We start from the raw sequence: 13536 nt of genomic DNA, 5'->3' as shown, positions 1-13536 counted from the left end.
AAACATCTTATCTCTGTGACACATCCAGACCTCTTGAAGTCTAGATGTGTATCAGTATTGTAGGACCCTCTGAAATAAAAGCTAAAGACCTCACATTTATGGAGGTTGGTTGTTTTCATGACACTAGCACATAATGAAATGTCTTTACCAGCGTCTGGAGGCAAGGAACGGGGTGACTGTAAAGAGACAGAGGAATTTGGGCAGTGATGAAACTGTTCTGTATATTGTAGTAGCCATACAACTGATTGTGTTTGTCAAAACTCGCAGAACCATACTGTATAAAAGGGGTGGATATTATGGAAATTGTGCCTTTAAAAAAAAGGGGGGGTTTATGTCACCTGAGGAAATTTCAGAGTTTGGAGGAGTTTCTTGATTTATGGCACAGCAAAGCCCAGTTAGTTGCTCAGTGTAGCGTCTGACCTGTTGATATCTTAGTGAACAGCTTTCTTGTCTTGCATTCTCCTTTTGGTGTCCAGTTGTTTTTTTAAAAAGTCACATTCTTGGACTTGCTGGGGAAGGTCTGTTTAATTAGCTAATCCTAAATTGATTAAGATTATAAAGAACAGTGGTGATTAAATTGTGAAGTTAAGGAACAGAAAACGCCTTGCCTCTGGTTGGAGGCTGTGAAGACCCACCCTTGGAGTCCTGGATCAGGGGTTGGTCCAGTTAGCTAAATGCGGCCTGGGGCTGATATTGTAGGTGAAGTTTTGTTGTAAAGACAACTGTGCCCATTCATTTCTTTGTATACTGTCTGTGGCTAGTTTCCTGCTGGAGCAGCAGAATTCAGTGTGATAGCGATTGTGTATTCTGCAGAGCTTAAACATTTAGTATCTGACCAGATAGTCTGTGGAGCGTGGTGTTTAAACACACATGGAATGTGAGTATAAGATATTTTAAATGGGTGCAAGAACTGAGAAGCATGTAATTATAATCACAGTTAACATCAAATGCTGAACACCATCCCAGCTAGATGGGTTGTCTCATTTTGTCTTTGTAACAGTGGTATGAAGTCGGTACGATTTTTATAAACGGAGGTATAGAGGGACTCAACTGGCATAGAGTCAGAATGAGAAAACAGATCATTGAAATCACTTGTGAATAGTAACGAGCATGCATTTTCATGAAACTAGATTACAATGAACTTTCTGTTGAATAGGAATCTTTCTGACATTGATCAAGATGGAAAACTCACAGCGGAAGAATTTATCCTGGCTATGCACCTCATTGATGTAGCTATGTCTGGTCAACCACTGCCACCTGTCCTGCCCCCAGAATACATTCCACCTTCCTTTAGGTAAGGAATATTTGGTTCTCATAAGAAATTGTGTGCTAAGTATGTTCATTTCAGACTTGGCTTTGTTGGCTGTATATCTTTTGGTCATTTTTTCTTCTTGGCAATTGAATGAAATCTCCACATATTGAACTGAATCTTCTTAGGCAGCTTTTGTGTTAATCTTTGCCTGTTCCGTTCTTTAAAGTACCAATAGACTGTTAGTAAAACAATCAAATATAACATCATAAAGTTGGTGCTTTTGAGACAATCCATGTAGTCAAAACTTACCAAATAACTTTAGCAGTTAAAGTGAAACAACATCAGCCTGCACATAGAAAATAAATCATGGAGATTCTGCCTGTGAATTCTACACATTCCAGAGGTAACAAAATGTTGGCAATGTAGAAATTATAATCAGCAAAATAATGAAAGAAAATTATCCTGGTCTGAAATACAGTCTCAGTGGAGAGGTCGAGAGGGTAGTTCAGAGTCCAGTTGGGAGGACTGGTATCCCCCACCCACACACAGCCGTGTACGCATAGCCCTCTCAGACAACTGCCTCTCAAAGCTTTAACTCAAAAGACAAATTTGAGCTCTTACAAATGCCCAGAAGAACAAAAGAAGCCCAGATAAGAATTTCTGTCCTGATTCCTCCAATGTTGGGAAAGATTAGGGGCAAAGTCTCCATAAAAGAATGAGACATGGAACCATTGCGATCAGCACGTATGAAGTACAGGGAAGCTGAGAATACTGTGTAGGAAGAACAGTAGCTGGACAGTTTGTTCATAAAATCTCACAGCTGCAAGAATCACAAGAGACACTTAACACTGGTGGCTATGTTTGTGTGTTTGTGTGTGTGTGTGTGTGTGTGTGTGTGTGTTGCTCAGTTGTGTCCGTTTCCAGGCTTTTTTGTCCATGGGGATTCTCCAGGCAAGAAGAACGAAGTGGATTACCATGCCCTCCTCCAGGGGATCTTCCCAACCCAGGGATTGGCAGACTCTTTACCATCTGAGCTGCAGGGTGGAAGCCAACATAAAAAAAGCGTAGAAGGAAGATAGGTAGACTGGTTTAAAAGAGCAAGATAATGGGGGAAGGTGAAACTAGCTAGTAAACTATGTGATTTGTTTTTAAGGACTATTAAGTGTAGTCATTTCATGTGTTTATTAAGAGAGCAAATGTAGAGATTGTGGAAAGGGAAAGGAGATGCTGACAGTTAGCAGAGTTGCTAGTCTTCCCTTGGAAGAATTTAATATTCCACAGGAGGGAAACTGTGTCTCAGGCACCACTCTAACCAGTTGATGATTGTTAACTGATTTAATCCTTTGAAATTGTCCTAATTTTGTGATGGTTCTAAATATTTAAATGACCTTGGCATTCAGAGTCTGATGACATTCAGACATTCATTTTTTAAAGACTCTTTATATAAATGGAGAAGAGCACATCTTTACCATTTCCTCACCAAAAATGACATCTGCTCCATTTTCTATGGCATAATCTTTAAAAGGTAGTTTTTCATGGTTTGCTCAATTCTATCTTGGCAACTAGACATTAAACCATTTTCTTTCTTCCACAATTGCAGAAGAGTTCGATCTGGTAGTGGTATATCTGTCATAAGCTCAACTTCAGTGGATCAGAGGTTGCCAGAAGAACCAGTTTCGGAAGATGAACAGCAACAACTAGAAAAGAAACTACCTGGTAAGACAGTCTTCATATTTGAATTTTTTAGCCTGTTAGAGATTTTCTGTCTCTAGGGCAAAGATGGAGGTAAAATATATTTAGCTAATGACATTATTGCTATGTTTCTTTAACTGACTTTAGTCAGAAAGGAGACACTTTGCATATGCTTTTTGGACTTTAATATATGTATAGAATGTACTGATGCACCTTTGTTCTAGCTCTTAAATTGAAATCTATTTAACACTTACCGGAAATTTTATAAATGTAATCTATAAAGCACTGAAAATTGATAAGTTTTTAAGGTAATGGCTTAATACCACCAGTACAGAAATAGAATGTAAAGTTGCCTACTGTTGTTTTCTCATGTTATAGAATCGAAAGCTCCGTGATAGCAAGAAGCTATTTTAAATTTAATAGGAACCTAATTTAAATTACCCTCATTTACAATGAGAAATTCATCATACTATTAAAATATTCTCTGGTGGTTATGAATTATTAATATGAAATGATAATTGATACTAAGACACCCTAATGAAATTTATTATGGAGTCTCTTCATGGAAAATACTCTGTCAGTGTCATTTTGCTGCATTTCAAGTGCTCAGGGAATAATCGACTTGCTGAGGACACTACTAGCTCTCCCGCTCACCTCTTCAACTAAATTACTTTTTGTTCACTGAAGCTGCTTCCTGAAAATGTGCTTTGTGGAAGTGTGTTGAGTAGAGTGAAGAATCTAAATGTTAATAATACATGGTCCATGCCCTCTAGAAGGTTATGATACAACTGAAGATTTAAGACATCCATATAAAAAACCATCAAAGCAATGCATAACAGTGATAAATTCGTGAAGGCAGAATTATAGATACACAGCAGAGCTTACTTGTGGTTGATTAACACAAACTGGCAAATACACTGGCAGTTAAATCTCCATGGAAGAGGTAACAGTGGAGTTGAGATTTGAAGGTTAATAGGGTCCTTACAGGGCTGGGAAGGAGGAACATCTCAGGTTAATAATCATGGGAATAAAGTCTTCAAGCAAATAAATACAGGAATCCTTACAATTTGCAATTTTCTTTTTCTGTTGGTGGAAGATATTTAATTATTTTTTTTGGCTGCACTGGGTCTTCATTGCTAAGCAAGGGCTTTCTATAGTTGAGGCAAGCTGGGTCAACTCTGAATTATGGTGTGCGGGCTTCTCATTGCAGTGGCTTCTCTCTGTTGCTGAGCAAAGAAAGGCTCTGGACGAGCTGGCTTCAGTAACTGGAGCTCTCAGGCTTAGTTGTCCCACTAAGTGTGTGGAGTCTCTTCCTGGACCAGGGATCGAACCCATGTCCCCTGCATTGGCAGGTGGATTTCTGTCTACTGTGCCACCAGGGAAGTCCAACATTTCAAGTTTTGAACAAGATGTGACATTACTAGAGGTTTTGGTTAATGCATTCTTTCTTTCAACAGCTGTTTATTATGTGCCTCTGTGTATCAGAAATGGGGCCAGATTTTGGAATTAAAAAGGTATATAGGGACTTTAAGTTTGTTTTTTTTTTAAATTGAGGTAAAATTTGCCTAACATAATATTGGTCATTCAAAGTCAGCTAGTCTGGGTGCCTTAAACAGCAGAAATTTATTTCTCACAGTTCTGGAGGATAGAAAAGCCCATGATCAGGATGCCATCCAGTTCTGTTCCTGGTGGGGCGCTTTTCCTGACTTGCAGATGGCTGCACTCTCACCAGATCCTCACTTGGCCTTTTCTGGGTGTGTGCACATGAAAAGAGAAAGATGGCTCTCCCTTTTCTTATAAGGCCACTAATTCATAATGAAGGTCCCATAGTCATGACTTTATCTTAACCCAAGTTATAAAGGTCCCATCTCCAAATACCAGCCCACTGGGGGTTACTGCTCCCACATCTGAATTGATAGGGTAGAAAACACTCAGTCCAAAACAATGGCTGTAGCTAGTTACTCAACATTTTCCCTTTTCCCTAGTCCCTAGTAATCATCAGCCTGCTATCTGTGTCTTTTGATTTACCCCCTCTGAATATTTCATAGAAATAGTGTTATGCAGTTAGTGTTGTTTTGTCTGGCTTCTTTCACTTAGCGTAGCATTTGAGATTTTATCCACAGTGTTGTTCAGTTGCTCAGCTGGTGTCCTGCTCTTTGCAACCCCATGGACTGCAGCATGCCAGGCTTCCCTGTCTTTCACCATCTCCTGGAGTTTGCTCAAACTCATGCCCATCGAGTCAGTGATGCCATCCAACCATCTCATCCTCTGTCGTCCCCTTCTCCTCCTGCCTTCAATCTTTCCCAGCATCAGGGTCTTTTCCAATGAGTCAGCTCTTTGCATCAGGTTTCCAAAGTATTGGAGCTTCAGCTTCAGCATCAGTCCTTCCAATGAATATTCAGGATTGATTTCCTTTAGGATTGACTGGTTTGATAGCCTTGCAGTCCAAGGGACTTTCAAGAGTCTTCTCCAACACCACAGTTCAAAAGCATCAGTTCTTTGGTTTTCAGCCTTTTTTGTGGTCCAAGATCCCCTGGAGAAGGGAACGGTTACCCACTCCAGTATCCTGGCCTCCAGAATTCCATGGACTTTATAGTCTATGGGGTTGCAAAGAGCCGGGCATGACTGAATGGTTTCCACTTTCGTTTTTCTCACATCCAACTCTCATACCGACTCGATGGACATGAGTTTGAGCAAACTCCAGCAGATGGTGAAAGACAGGGAAGCCTGGCATGCTGCAGTCCATGGGGTTGCAAAGAGTAGGACACAACTGAACAATATTGTGGATAAAATCTCAAAAATACCATGCTAAGTGAAAGAAGCCAGACATAAAGCAACACCAACTACTGGAGAAACATAGCTTTGACTATACAGACCTTTGCTGGTGAAGTGATGTCTCTGCTTTTTAATACACTGTCTAGGTTTGCATTCCTTTCTCTGGCTGAGAGGACTTGCAGTTTTAAAGTGGCAGAGTGAAATGGATGTTGCCTCTTCTGAAACCACTAAAGGAGCAAAAAGAACAAGAAAACAAAACTTGCTTACCATCTCTGATCTCTCATCTAACCGCCATGTTTAAGGAAAGTGTCTTCAGTAGAGGCCAGGCAGGAACGTGGGAAGAAGCCAAAAGGATGCTCACAGCTACATATCTCAAGACAAAGTGTGAAGTGACAGTTCTTGAAATAGATTGAGAACAATGGGAATGGCGTGCTGCACAGGCTGGCAGTGAGAGCTTCCAGTGTCTGGGGTGGGCTCCCAGGAGAAGCATGTGAGGCAAACACAAAACTGAGTTGACACTGCTGAAAACACAGAAGGGACATGGAGCATGGAACGTTTTTGTTTTTGTTTTTTTTTTTAAGTAAAATAAAATGGGTGCAAACAGTGTTAGCAAGGATCAGAGAAAAAAAATTGTTGACCTGAGGATAGTCTAAAACCTTGGTGTTCTTAAAAGAAGGAAACTGAATAATAGGTTGGAAAAACTAGTTTACTGAGTGTCCTCTGCATAGTGATTAGGGCACAACCTACTCTTCAGTGTGAAACCCAGGAGGAGGCGTATCATCTTACCTCTTTTCAGAAACCGTTCTGTTTGTTAAAATTGAAAACAGAATGGCACAGTTTTATGCAAAGGAAAAAGAGGTAGAAAGGGAAGGACTTTCCTGGTGGTCCAATGGTTAAGACTCTGGGCTCCCAATGCAGGGAGCTAGTGTCCAATCCCTGGTTGGGGAATTAAGATACCTCACGCCTGGTGGTCAAAGAAAAAGAGGTAGAAAGGGAGAAGTTTGTGGTATAGAGGAGAGAGAGGGTCAGTTGCTAAACCAAGGTCTTAGAAAAAAGAAAGGATAGAGTAACAGGGAAGGTATGGAGAATGAGTGATGATGAAGAAGTTCTGTCGAAAGATTATTCCAGAAAGCAAGTTTTGGACGTTCTGAATGCTGTGGTGCAGTTCATCTGCAGCGTATGTAAACGAGACGCTAAGTGAAAGGGCCTGTACCTGGTGCTTATCCATGAGGGCAGAAGCAGGCGGGAAGCTTAGGGAGTTCGTATCTGCAGGTCCCTTTCACTGACGATGTGCCGTGGAGTTTTTCCTTTGAAAATGTCTGTTGAACATCTTATGGCTTTTCATAATCGTCCTGTCTCTTGTCTGAAAGTAACCTTTGAAGATAAGAAGCGGGAGAACTTTGAACGGGGCAACCTGGAGCTGGAGAAGCGGAGACAAGCTCTCTTGGAGCAGCAGCGTAAAGAGCAGGAGCGCCTGGCCCAGCTGGAGCGGGCAGAGCAAGAGAGGAAGGAGCGGGAGCGCCAGGAGCAGGAGCGCAAAAGACAGCTGGAGCTGGAAAAGCAGCTAGAGAAGCAGCGGGAGCTGGAGCGGCAGAGGGAGGAGGAGCGAAGGAAGGAAATCGAGAGGCGGGAGGTGAGCGGCCGGAAACAGTCCTGCCATTACACAGGCGCTCTTCTAGAATCGTTTAAGTGTCAGTAGTATATCGGGGCCTCCCTGACGGCTCAGCAGGTAAAGAGAGATGGCAGGAGACACAAATCCAATCCCTGGTCTGGGGAACTGAGATTCCCACATGCTATGTGCTCAGTGGCTCAGTCATGTCCAACTCTCTGCGACCCCATGGACTGCAGGCCCGCCAGGCTCCTCTGTCCGTGGGATTCTCCAGGCAAGAATACTGGAGTGGGTTGCTATGCACTCCTCCAGGGGACCTTCCAACCCAAAGATCCGAACCTAGGTCTCCCACATGGCAGGCAGATTCTTTATACCGTCTAAGTTTGAAGAAACTAAATTTTAAGAAAGCATAAAAATATGGCCTTCCCTGATGGCTCAGTGGTAAAGAATCTGCCTGCCAGTGCAGAAGATGCTGGTTTGATCCCTGGAATGGGAAAATCCCCTGGAGAAGGAAATGGCACCCAGTCCAATATTCTTGTCTGGAAAATCCCATGGACTGAAGAGCCTGGCGGGCCACACTCCTTGGTGTCACAAAGAGTCAGAGACAAATGAGTGCCTGAGCACAACACAGCAATAATGTATTAACCCAGTCTTGTTTCTTTCTTTTTACAATTCAGTAGTTTTAGTTATTCACAAAGTTGTGTGACCGTCACCACTGATTCATCACCCTGAAAAGAAATTCCTTAACCATTAAGGAGTTACTATGCCCCTTTCCTATTTGGCCTTGCCCTTAATTTACTCTCTGTCTCTACACTTTTGCCTATTCTGGACATTTTGGATAAACGGAATCATAGAATATGTGGCTTTTTGTGTCTGGCTTTCACTTTCAAGGTTCATCCAGTATGTAGATTGAATAAACACTTACTCCTTTTTATAACTGAGTAATATTCCATTACCTGGATAGACAACATTTTATTTATCTACTCATCAATCTGATGGACATTTGGGGGTTTTTTTCCTACCTTTTGGGTATTTTGAATAATGTTGCTGTGAACATTCATATACAAGTTTTTGATAACTGAGTCTTATGACAAACTATTGCTATCAATTATGTATTTTTTAGCCTTTTTTCTGCATTCATATACACATATAGAAATAGAAAGGTTCATATGGTGGAGAAGCTGAGGGTTTACTGAAATGGTTTTTTTAAACCACTGTATTGGTAACACACTAAATAATTAAAGTGTTTGGCATCTTTTTCTTTTTCCACTTTAGAAAACAAGTCTAGTAATCTTTACTGTGTTTTATGGAAGGCTTCCTAAATTTGGTGCCATACCTGGATATGGGCCAAGCCAATCTCTTGTCTGTCTTTCCAGTTTTAGTATGTTGTGACAGAAGCAATGCCATGCTCCTCTTGTGTGGATGAAATGTATTTTAAAGGTGAAGGATTTTTTTCTTTATAAAAAAATAATACTTTGGTTTCATCTCCTGATGATTGCTTTTGAAAACTTCTAGCTGTAAGCTGCCTTTTCATTCAGTCACTCACACACAGATAACAACAAGATTTTCCTTTCCAGAATGACAGCCAAAAGATAGACCACCTTTCCTTCTTCAATTTTTTTTTAAAGCATTTCAGAGTGTTTGTTCAGAACTATATAATTGACATTTATGATGTGCCAGGCATTGATTAAGTTCCTGGAGATGTTGTGGTGACTAGGTACCCACCTGTCCTCCAGGCCCTTACAGTGTAGCTGAAGCACAAATATGTAAGAAGCAGTTATGATACAATGAAGAGTGCCAGGTGCCCTGACATATCCTCTGCCTAGCAGCCATCAGAGTCAGGGTTGAAGAGAGCTGATGTTGCTGGAAAAATTACAGAACCTTCTGTGCTAACAAGGAAACAAATGATTAGGGATGTAGGAGTCATGGACTTTTAAAGTGAAAGTGAAAGTGAAGTCACTCAGTCGTGTCCGACTCTTCACGACCCCATGGACTGCAGCCCACCAGGCCTCTGCCCATGGGGTTTTCCAGGCAAGAGTACTGGAGTGGGTTGCTATTTCCTTCTCCAGTGCATGAAAGTGAAAAGTGAAAGTGAAGTCGCTCAGCTGTGTCCGACTCGTAGCGACCCCATGGACTGCAGCCTACCAGGCTCCTCTGCCCATGGGGTTTTCCAGGCAAGAGTACTGGAGTGGGTTGCCATTGCCTTCTCCATGGACTTTTAAAGCTTGAGATAAATAATAATTTCTCCTGTGACAGAAGAAATAATAATTACTTGTTTGATGGAAGAAAGTTTTTGTTTTGTTTTGTGCTTTTGTTCTGGGGTGTTTCCTAGGTTAATTTGCCTTTTTTGAAACGATAATTTTGTTGTATTTATTTGGCTGTTCTAGGTCTTAGTTGCAGCGTGTGGGATCTTTAGTTGAAGCATGTGGTATCTAGTTCCTTGACCAGGGATTGAACCCAGGCATCCTGCTTTGGGATCTCGGAGTCCTAGCCACCAGGCAACTCCCATAAGTTTCCTTGTTTTCTTTTATGAGTCAGTAAATAAGGAAGAGCAGGTTTACTTACTACACGAAGCATCCTTAAAGGCCTAAGGAACTGAATGTCAGTGATCCAGTAGTCCTTTCTGTTCTCAACCCATGTGACTGTGATAGCCTTTCTGAATATTCTCTTTTTTCCCATTGAAGTAATAACATATTTGCATGAAATTTTGTGCTGTCTTATAATGAAAGTCACTTGTCATGTTTAATACCATTTCATCCCTAAAAGAAAAGACTTACTAGATGTAACGTTTATTAAGAGACATTGAAGAATGTAAGAACTGAACAGTTAGTAAATTGTCTGTTTGTGTATGTCACAGGCTGCGAAGCGGGAGCTTGAAAGGCAAAGACAGCTTGAATGGGAACGGAATCGAAGACAAGAACTATTAAATCAAAGAAACAAAGAACAAGAAGACATAGTTGTACTGAAAGCAAAGAAAAAGACTTTGGAATTTGAATTAGAAGCTCTAGTGAGTAGTTTGATTGTGCTTTAGGAACCCACTTGCATTGAATTGTTAAATGCTAATGATTCTTATTATTTTTCACTTGTTAAAGAATGATAAAAAACATCAATTAGAAGGAAAACTTCAGGATATCAGATGTCGATTGACAACCCAAAGGCAAGAAATTGAGAGCACAAACAAATCTAGAGAGTTGAGAATTGCAGAAATCACCCACCTACAACAGCAACTACAGGTGAGAAAATATGTCCCTTAAAAGCCTTTTGGCTTCCATGCCTTTCTTTGATTCATTTCATTCACTTATTCACTCAGCAAGCAGCAAGCATCTAGCAGGCCAAGATGAAGCAGACAGGGAACTTGCCTGAACGTAGCTATTGCTCTGTTGCTAAGTCATGTCCGACTCTGTGACCCCGTGGACGGCAGCACCCCAGGCTTCGCTGTCCTTCACTGTCTCCCGGAATTTGCTCAGACTCGTGTCCATTGAGTTGGTGATGCCATCCAATCAGCTCATCCTCTGAAAGTAGGCTGTCTGGTAATTCAGCACACTTGCTGGGACTGCTGCATGCCAACTCAGTGCAAGCGCCGGTAAGCACTGAGGATCCAGCAGTGGATAGCAGAGATAGAAACCCTGCCCTCATGGAGCTTACCTTCTGCTTGCAGGGTAGATAAGGACTCAGGAAATAAGACAAGCATGTTCTCTATTAGAAGAGGGAAAGTTGCTCTGGAGAGCGAGTAGGGAAGAGAGTCTCCAGTAGAGAGGCCTGTGATTTTAAGTAATGTGGTCAGGTCAGGCAACTCTGTGAGTATGATGCTGGGGCAAAGACTTGAAAGAGGTGAATGGCTGAGCCAGATGGACATCTAGCAGAGCAAGTTCTAGGTCGGGCAGCAGTTGTGCAGAAGAACTAAGGCTACAAGCTGGTCTCTGGGATGCCAGTTATAGCAAGGAGACAGCTATGGTTGGAGCAGTTGGGGGCTGGATCGTGCAGGACCTGTAGTCTACTGCTGGGACTTTGGCTTTACCATGATAACCACAATAAAGAAGTACAATTAAGTATATCAGGGGGAGTTCCAGAGATACGTGTATAGAGAATAGTTGGAGACACAGTGGAGTACTCTAAGCAGTTCTGCTTTCATTTTATTACCTATTCAGCCTTCACCACCAAGTTGTTAAAATTTCATCTGGTTTGGTTTCAAGTGTTGAGTCAGAGGGGGTATCCAATTCATGTAGATACTGTTCTGCATACCATCCTAAAAGGTGATCAGTTTTGGACACCGTGACTTTAATTTCAGCTTCTTTTTCTCAGCCTGACAGTTTTGAGATTTATCCATATTTTTGATTGAATCAGTCCTCTGTTCTTTTTCATCAGTTCAGTCAGTTCAGTCACTCAGTTGTGTCCAGCTCTTTTTGTGACCCCATGGACTGTGGCTTGCCAGGTCTCCCTGTCCATCACCAACTCCCAGAGCTTGCTCAGATTCATGTCCATCAAGTTGGTGACACCATCCAACCATCTCATGCTTTGTTGTTCCCTTCTCCTCCTTTACCAGTGAGTCAGCTCTTGGCATCAGGTGGCCAAAGTATTGATGCTTCAGCTTCAACATCGGTCCTTCCAATGAATATTCAGGACTGATTTCCTTTAGGATTGACTGGTTTAATCTCCTTGCAGTCCAAGGGACCCTCAAGAGTCTTCTCCAACACCACAGTTCAAAAGCATCAATTCTTCGGCATTCAGCTTTCTTTATACTCCATCTCTCACATTCATACATGACTACTGGAAAAAGCAGAGCTTTGACTAGATGGAAAATTTGGCATTACTTTGTTGGCAAAGTAATGTCTCTCCTTTTTAATATGCTGTCTAGGTTGGTCATAGCTTTTCTTCCTCTTCATCACTGAGTAGTATTTCCTTGTTTATCCCATCACCTGCTGAGGGACATTTAGGTTTTTTCCAGATTTGGATGTTATGACTAAAGCTGCAATGAGTATTTGCTTATATTTCTTTATGTGGAATTATATTTTATTTCTCTTGGTTAAAGTTTAGGAGGGGAATTACTGTCATATAAGTATGTGCTTAGCCATGTCAGAGTCTACCAAACTGTTTCTACAGTGGTTGTGTCATTTCACATTCTCACCAGCAGTGCACCAGCCCTTCAGCTGCCCCTCACTCTTGCCAACACTCCCTTTTGTCATTGTTTTTAGCGTCCCTGGTGGGTGGGCAACAATGTCTCATGTAACTTTAATCTGCATCTTCCTGAAGGCTGAACGCTGTTGGCTGTTGGTTCTTATGTGTATTAACGTGCATCTTCCATATGTGTTTTGTGAACAAATCTTTAACTCATCCTTTACTGGGTTGCTTATCTGATTATCACAGTTCTTTATATAGTCTTATAAGAAGTCCTTTGTCAGATAGGTGTTTTGCAAATATTTTCACCTAGTCTCTGGCTTGCCTTTTCATTTTTGTAATGGTGTTTCTTAAAGGGCAGATGTTTTAACTTTTAAAGTTCAGTTTATTTTTTCTTTTACAGTTTTTTATGTTCTATCTAAGAAAGCTTTAACTATCCCAAGGTTGCAGATGTGTTCCCTTATGTTTTCTTCCAGAAGTTTTACACTTTTATCTAATATATTTAGTTCTATGATCCAGTTTTGATTGATTTTTATGTTAAGTGCAAGGTAAGGTAGTGAGAGTCACTTTTTTCCATACTCACACCCAGTTTATTCTATCAAAAACCTTATTAAAAACCTTAGTAGCTTGTTGATAATCAGCTGACCACATTTGTAAAAATCTTTCCTAGACTCATCCTTTTACCAGTGTTTCCCTCTGTTGACTTGCAACTATGGAGATTTTAAAGTGTTTTTTCCTCCTTTATTTTATTAATATGGTACTTTACATTGATTTAAATTTGAATGTTAAACCAACTTTCCGTTCTTGGGGTAAACTGCCCTTCAGTTCAGTTCAGTTCAGTTCAGTCCAGTCACTCAGTCGTGTCCGACTCTTTGCGACCCTATGGACTGCAGCACACCAGGTCTCCCTGTCCATCTCCAACTCCCAGAGTTTACTCAAATTCATGTCCATTGAGTTGGTGATGCCATCTGACCATCTCATCCTCTGTCATCCCCTTCTCCCGCCTTCAGTCTTTCCCAGCATCAGGGTCTTTTCCAATGAGTCAGTTCTTCACATCAGATGGCCAAAGTATTGGAGTTTCAGCTTCAGCATC

At 41.3% G+C, this 13536-nt stretch overlaps 1 protein-coding gene across 23 annotated transcripts in view; it reads left to right on the top strand.

Annotated features, from left to right (window-relative positions):
• ITSN1 (intersectin 1) overlaps positions 1-13536 on the top strand; it is a 251652-nt gene that overhangs the window by 110299 nt on the left and 127817 nt on the right. For all 23 annotated transcript variants that reach the window (XM_027978041.3, XM_027978032.3, XM_060416051.1 and 20 more), the window contains 5 exons: positions 1157-1294; positions 2853-2968; positions 7090-7352; positions 10186-10335; positions 10421-10561. In XM_027978041.3, coding sequence (XP_027833842.1) covers positions 1157-1294; positions 2853-2968; positions 7090-7352; positions 10186-10335; positions 10421-10561 — 808 coding nt within the window. The remainder of the gene's footprint in view (positions 1-1156; positions 1295-2852; positions 2969-7089; positions 7353-10185; positions 10336-10420; positions 10562-13536) is intronic.

Source organism: Ovis aries, chromosome 1 (assembly GCF_016772045.2).
Source record: "Ovis aries strain OAR_USU_Benz2616 breed Rambouillet chromosome 1, ARS-UI_Ramb_v3.0, whole genome shotgun sequence".
NCBI classification, from domain to species: domain Eukaryota; kingdom Metazoa; phylum Chordata; class Mammalia; order Artiodactyla; family Bovidae; genus Ovis; species Ovis aries.
The sequence above is the reverse complement of the archived record's forward strand: the minus strand, read 5'-3'. Positions and strand labels throughout refer to the sequence as shown.